At 52.9% G+C, this 6628-nt stretch overlaps 1 protein-coding gene across 1 annotated transcript in view; it reads left to right on the forward strand.

Moving 5' to 3' along the window:
* The window catches only part of MMRN2 (multimerin 2), a 20945-nt gene that overhangs the window by 6993 nt on the left and 7324 nt on the right, over positions 1–6628 (forward strand). Inside the window, exons 2-6 of the mRNA XM_011995400.1 lie at positions 4103–4231; positions 4316–4422; positions 4524–4604; positions 5364–5537; positions 5671–6626. Of these exons, the coding sequence (XP_011850790.1) occupies positions 4103–4231; positions 4316–4422; positions 4524–4604; positions 5364–5537; positions 5671–6626 (1447 nt within the window). The remainder of the gene's footprint in view (positions 1–4102; positions 4232–4315; positions 4423–4523; positions 4605–5363; positions 5538–5670; positions 6627–6628) is intronic.

Consider the following 6628-nt stretch of genomic DNA (forward strand, 5'->3'; position numbering starts at 1 on the left):
TTACAGGCATGCACCACCATGCCCAGCTAATTTTTGTATTTTTAGTGGAGACGAGGTTTTGCCATGTTTGCCAGGCTGGTTTGGAACCCCTGACCTCACGTCATTCCCCTGCCTTGGCCTCCCAAAGTGCTGGAATTACAAGCATGAGCCACCACACTCGGCCCCAAGACTATTATTTTTAATTATTTTTAAAGTGCCACACAATGGTTTTGTTTTTGAGTGTGTTTTGTTTTGTTTTGTTTTGTTTTTTTGAGGTGGGGGGTCTCACTATGTTCTCCAGGCTGATCTCGAACTCCAGGCCTCAAGCAGTTCTCCCACCTCAGCCTCTTGAGTAGCTGGGATTACAGGTGCAAGCCACCACATCTGGCTTGCATGATGGTGTTGATGTGCAGGCCATATTTCAAACCACTGCTCATCAGGTAGTCTCCCGATGAGGGATACGTGGGAGGCGAATGTTCTGAAACCTGGGTCATTTGAAAATATCTTTATTCTCACTCCCACACTGATTCATAGTTAGGCTGGATATAGGATTCTGGGTTGTAAATTATGTTTCTTCAGTATTTTGAATGCAATCCTCACTGTGTTCCAGTTTCCAATATTGCTGTTGAGAGGTTCAAAGCCATTCCAGTTACCGATTTTGTATGCGTGTGTTTGTCTTGGTTTTCCTCGCTGGAAGCACGTAGAGACCATCTTTGTTTCCAGAGTTCTAAAATTTCATGATGACGTGTTTTGATATAAGTGTATTTTCATCATATTGCAGGTAACTGGTGCTGCTCTGAATCTGAAAATTGAAGTCCTTCACTTCCGGAATATGTTTTTGGTTTGTTGTTGAGACAAGGTCTCGCTCTTTTGCTCAGGCTGGAGTCCAGTGGCGCAGTCATAGCTCACTGAAGCCTCAACCTCCCGGGCTCACAGGACCCTTCCACCTCAGCCATCTGAAGAGCTGGGACTACAGGTGCACACCAGCACACCTGGCTAATTTTTCAGTTTTTTTGTGGAGATTGAGATCTTGCCATGTTGCTCAGGCTGGTCTCAAACTCCTGAGCTCAAGTGATCCTCCTGCCTCAACTTCCCAAAATACTGAGATTACAGACATGAGCCACCATGCCCAGCCTGATTTTTTTTCATTGATGATCTCCTCCCTCTGTTCTTTCTGAAATTTGTACTATTTCAATGTTACATTTGCAAGACTGGTCCTCTATTTTTCTTTTCTCTTTCCAATTTTTCATCTCTCTGTTTGCTCTTTTAGGGAAATTTCTTTAACTTGACCCTCTGACATTTCCATTAAATTTATTTTCATTTCTACTGTTATGTTTTTAATTTCCAAGAGTTCTTTTTTGTTCTTTGAATGCTCACCCTTCCTCTCCCATCCCCCCTCATTTTTTTTCTTTTTCATGGATTCCTGGTCTTGTTTCTTGGGTGCAGTAATTTATTTTATCAACCTGGAAATCTTAGTGCAAATGTTTCAGTGGTTCTCTTCTCCTTACGCAGGCTTAGTTTTTGTCCAAGTTGGTATTTTTTCGTTTGCCCACTTTGATCTCTTTTTTTTTTTTTTTTTTTTTTGGAGATAGGGTCTTGCTCTGCACCCAGGCTGAAGTGTACTGGCATAATCATGGCTCACTGCAGCCTCGAAATTCTGGGCTCAATCAATCCTCCTACCTCAGCCTCCTGAAGAGCTGGGACTACAGGCATGTGCCACCACACCTGGCTAATTTTTTGTAGGGATGAGGTCTCACTATGTTGCGCAGGCTGGACTCAAACTCCTGGGCTCAAAGGATCCTCCCACCTCAGCCTCCCACAGTGCTGGGATTACAGGCGTGCGCCACTGTACCTGGCCCTCTTTTGGAATAAAATGTTTCTCGGGTAAATCTTGGATGTCTGCTCACTTGAGAAAGACTGAGAAACTGACTGGAAGCTGGGGTGTATGGATACCCTTTTCTGTCCCGTTTTGTCATAGGATCTACTGGTTGGTTATTTTTATGGGAGGACCCCTGGTGTCAGCAGCTTTGGGTCTTTTCCTCTTGGGCTGGCTCATTTTCCTGAGAAACTTTTCCAGTCTGCTGCTGAGAGGGTAAAGCAGGCTAGGGGCTCAGCACTCAAAATATGGTCATTTAGCTGGGCACGGTGGCTCATGCCTGTAATCCCAGCACATTGGGAGGCCGAGGCAGGTGGATCACGAGGTCAGGAGTTCGAGACCAGCCTGGCCAACGTAGTGAAACCCCGTCTCTACTGAAAATACAAAAAAATTAGCCGGGTGTGGTGGCGGGTGCCTGTAATCCCAGCTACTTGGGAGGCTGAGGCAAAGAGAATCGCTTGAACCTGGGAGGTGGAGGTTGCAGCAAGCTGAGATCGCGCCACTGCACTCCAGCCCAAGCGACAGTGCAAGACTCCGTCTCAAAAACAAGAGAAAAAAAAAAAAAAGTCACTCGAATCCCCCACCCTTGCCTTTCCCAGCACTATCCCTGTGTGACAGTGCTTGACGGCCCCAGGACAAAGACCAGCTCCGGAGAATAAAATCCCGGCACTGACAGTCACTTTACCACCAAGGCCTCTGAACGCCGCTTTCTAAGAGCTCACAGATGTGGCCACTTCTCCCACGTCCACCATCACTCAGTCGAAACTGCCATTATCTCCCCCTAGACCCTGGACACAGCTGCCAACATCTTGTCCTCCCATCCTCTCTGCACCCAGGAACCAGGGTGGCTCTTTCACGCCACTTCCCTGCTGAAACCCCTCCATGACTTCCCATGCCCTCAGGATATAGGCCAGCTCCTCTGCTGAGGTCTGGCTTCTCCTTTCATCCCAGCCTCCTTCTGCAGCCCCTTCCTCACCCCTACGCACCCCTGTCACATGCAGTGCCTCATCCAACTTTCCGGCTTTAAGACATAGCCCCATTAGCTCCTTCTCCTAAAAGTCTCTGCAGATCCTGGCACCTCTCACCCATTCTAAGAGTGCTCTCCCTGGGGACCCTGAAGGGAAAGTCTGTACCTCCACATCCACACCCTGAGCTTGAGCGCAGCACCCAGCACCCAAGAGGTGCTGAGCTGTACTGTGCCACGGAGATCATTGCCACTTGCCACTTTGATGAGCTCTGTTCTGGGAGCTGGCTGCCTGGGGAAGGGCTCTCTGACCACTGCCACGGACCCCATGGAGTCAGCCACTGGGTCAGTGAACTGCAGCTCCATCAGCATGAGCGTCCCCCGGCTCCTGGGATCACCACAGTGCATGCTGGTGAAGGGCCAGGATGGAGGGGCTACCTCTCAAGTGTGCAGGATACTGAGTGTGACCTCCAACCACCTTGCATGACCTTGATGTGGTGGCCATCCCAGAGAAGACACTGCTCCACCCAGCTGCTTACCTTTCCTTAGGACAACTGTTTGAGAGTCCATTTCTAGAATGATCCTAATGGGCATGGCCAGGGAGCTGGTCCTTCACATAAGTAGCAACTGGGCAGGCTGCCAGGGCAGTTGGAATGGGGCAGTGGAGCTGTGTTCACAGAACACTTGTCAGGAGCCAGGCACCTGGTATTCCTCTACCCACTTAAAGGAGGGCATTACCATCGCCATTGTATAGATGGGGAAAGAGAAGCTCCCTAAGCGCCTCACTCGGGGTCACACAGTCAGAAAGCGTGAGGGATTCAAACCCAGGACTCTCCAGCCCCAGCTGCACCTTGGTAGCAGGAGAAACAGCGAGAGCTTTCCAGCTCTGCGGCTAACCTCACCGAAGGGAATCCATGCAGACAGCTGCAGTGCACATGGTGTTTTCCCCACACTCTGGGTGTTAGTTTTGTTGGCTAAAACAGTCATCACCCTGGAGCTGCTTTTCACAGTTCTAGATTTTGGTGGGTTTCTCAGCCTCTCTGTGCTGGCTCGGGGAGGCTTCAGGAAGGGGGTGGAGCAGGTGCCCTCTTTGCAGGTAGGGATTGTGAAACGTTTGGTCTGGAGCCCAGGGATGAATAATGCAGAGGGCTCTCTTCACAGGATAATGGATTCCAGAATCCCAGCACTGCTCCGGCAGGAGGTGGGGACTGGTGGCTCTGCACTGGCACCCCCTGTTGACCTGGGTGTGGCTCAGCAGCCTTCTCCTCTTGCTTGTTTTCCAGTAACTGGTGCCCCTACCCGATGTCCAAGCTGGTCACTTTACTAGCTCTTTGCAAAACAGAGAAATTCCTCGTCCACTCGCAGCAGCCATGTCCGCAGGGAGCTCCAGAGTGCCAGAGAGTCAAAGTCATGTGAGTAGGGGAGGGTGGGCCATTCGCCCAGGCCTGGAGCGAGCCCTCCCTGGAGTCACTGAGTCAGCCCTCCTCCTCCTCCAGGTACCGCATGGCCCACAAGCCAGTGTACCAGGTCAAGCAGAAGGTGCTGACCTCCTTGGCCTGGAGGTGCTGCCCTGGTTACACGGGCCCCAACTGCGAGCACCACGGTAGGGCTCCCTGCTGCACCCCTCCCCACTTGACCTCTGATCCCCAAAGTCAAGCAGCTCCTCTGACCACTGGGGTCAATATCTAATGCCTTCTTCTGCAGATTCCATGGCAATCCCTGAGCCTGCAGATCCTAGTGACAGCCACCAGGAACCTGGGGATGGACCAGTCAGCTTTGAACCTGGTGTGTTGCTTTCCGGAAGGGGCAGGCAGACAGGCAGGCAGGCTGCTGGGGCCCACGTAGCCAGCTGGCCCTTTCTCCTGTGATACAGCAGTGCCATTTCAGGGAAACCTTGCCTCCAGAATCAGCAAGGACTCCTCTGTGGCCTGCACCACCTCCCACCTTGAAGGCCAGGCTCACCGGGCTCCCAGCTGCCTGCTGGCCAAGCACACACACCCTTTTCCTTCACCCCATCTTCTGGGAAGTACTGGTTCATCTGACACTTTCCTTGTCCCCTGAACCACACAAACCCTTGTGCCTGGAAAAAGCATTCTCACCCTTCCCCACAGCCCTAACCAGAGCCAGGAAGTCATACTGTCCTTGGTCTTGGAGTCAGCACAGGAAACCAACCAAAAGACATCATTTGCAGCAGGGCCCTTCAAGGCTGGGCCCAAGATTGAGAAAGCAAATGAGTGTCATTATGTGGTGAAGTATTTATTGACAAGGGCTGCCAAGAATGAAGTTGTGAGGCCATGTGCATGTGCTGAGGAGGGGAGTGGACCATGATTGATTAGTCATGTCTGCTGTGGGTGTAGGAGGCAGGATGAGGGTTCACTTGCTATGCATTTGCCCTCCAGGGGCTTAAGGCTTCTAAGCTCCTGCTCAGAGGACATCAGCAGCTACCTTTCCTGCTCTCAGCCCTCAACGATCCTTCTCTGAACGTCGTGATTGTCCCAGACCTGGTGAGTTAGCCCTTGACATTTATGTCTGCTGTGCATTTAGGCCACCTGGCTGCAGCGATCAGTGAGGTTGAGGTGCAACAGGAACAGCAGGAACACCTTCTGGGAGATCTCCAGAATGATGTTCACCAGGTGGCAGACAGCCTGCCAGGCCTGTGGAAGGCCCTGCCTGGTAACCTCACAGCTGCAATGATGGAAGCAAATCAAACAGAGCACGGTGAGTGGCAGGCTCTAGGGGCTGAGGAAGAGCCTGGTCACATTGAGGGGAGGAGGGGAGGACCCCGCTGGTCCCAGTCTGGGAGGAATGTCTGCTCCTGCAGGGCTTGTGTCACACCACACGTCTGTTGCAGAGTTCCCTGACAGATCCTTGGAGCAGGTGCTGCTACCCCACGTGGACACCTTCCTACAAGTGCATTTCAGCCCCATCTGGAGGAGCTTTAACCAAAGCCTGCACAGCCTTTCCCAGGCCATAAGAAACCTGTCTCTTAATGTGGAGGCCAACCGCCAGGCCATCTCGAGAGTCCAGGACAGTGCCGTGGCCAAGGCTGACTTCCAGGAGCTTGGTGCCAAATTTGAGGCCAAGGTCCAGGAGAATGCTCAGAGAGTGGGTCAGCTGCAGCAGGACGTGGAGGATCGCCTGCACGCCCAGCACTTTACCCTGCACCGTTCGATCTCAGAGCTCCAGGCCGATGTGGACACCAAATTGAAGAGGCTGCACAAGGCTCAGGAGGCCCCAGGCACCAATGGCAGCCTGGTGCTGGCAACGCCCCAGGCTGGGGCAAGGCCTGAGCCAGAGAGCCTGCAGGCCAGGCTGGGCCAGCTGCAGAGGAACCTCTCAGAGCTGCACATGACCACGGCCCGCAGGGAGGAGGAGTTTCAGTACACCCTGGAGGACATGAGGGCCACCCTGACCCGGCACGCGGATGAGATCAAGGAACTGTACTCCGAATCCGACGAGACCTTCGATCAGATTAGCAAGGTGGAGCGGCAGGTGGAGGAGCTGCAGGTGAACCACACGGCGCTCCGTGAGCTGCGCGTGATCCTGATGGAGAAGTCTCTGATCATGGAGGAAAACAAGGAGGAGGTGGAGCGGCAGCTCCTGGAGCTCAATCTCACGCTGCAGCACCTGCAGGGTGGCCATGCCGACCTCATCAAGTACGTGAAGGACTGCAACTGCCAGAAGCTCTACTTAGACCTGGACGTCATCCGGGAGGGCCAGAGGGACGCCACGCGTGCCCTGGAGGAGACCCAGGTGAGCCTGGACGAGCGGCGGCAGCTGGACGGCTCCTCCCTGCAGGCCCTGCAGAG

This window comes from Mandrillus leucophaeus, unplaced genomic scaffold, assembly GCF_000951045.1.
Source record: "Mandrillus leucophaeus isolate KB7577 unplaced genomic scaffold, Mleu.le_1.0 Scaffold488, whole genome shotgun sequence".
Lineage (NCBI taxonomy): Eukaryota > Metazoa > Chordata > Mammalia > Primates > Cercopithecidae > Mandrillus > Mandrillus leucophaeus.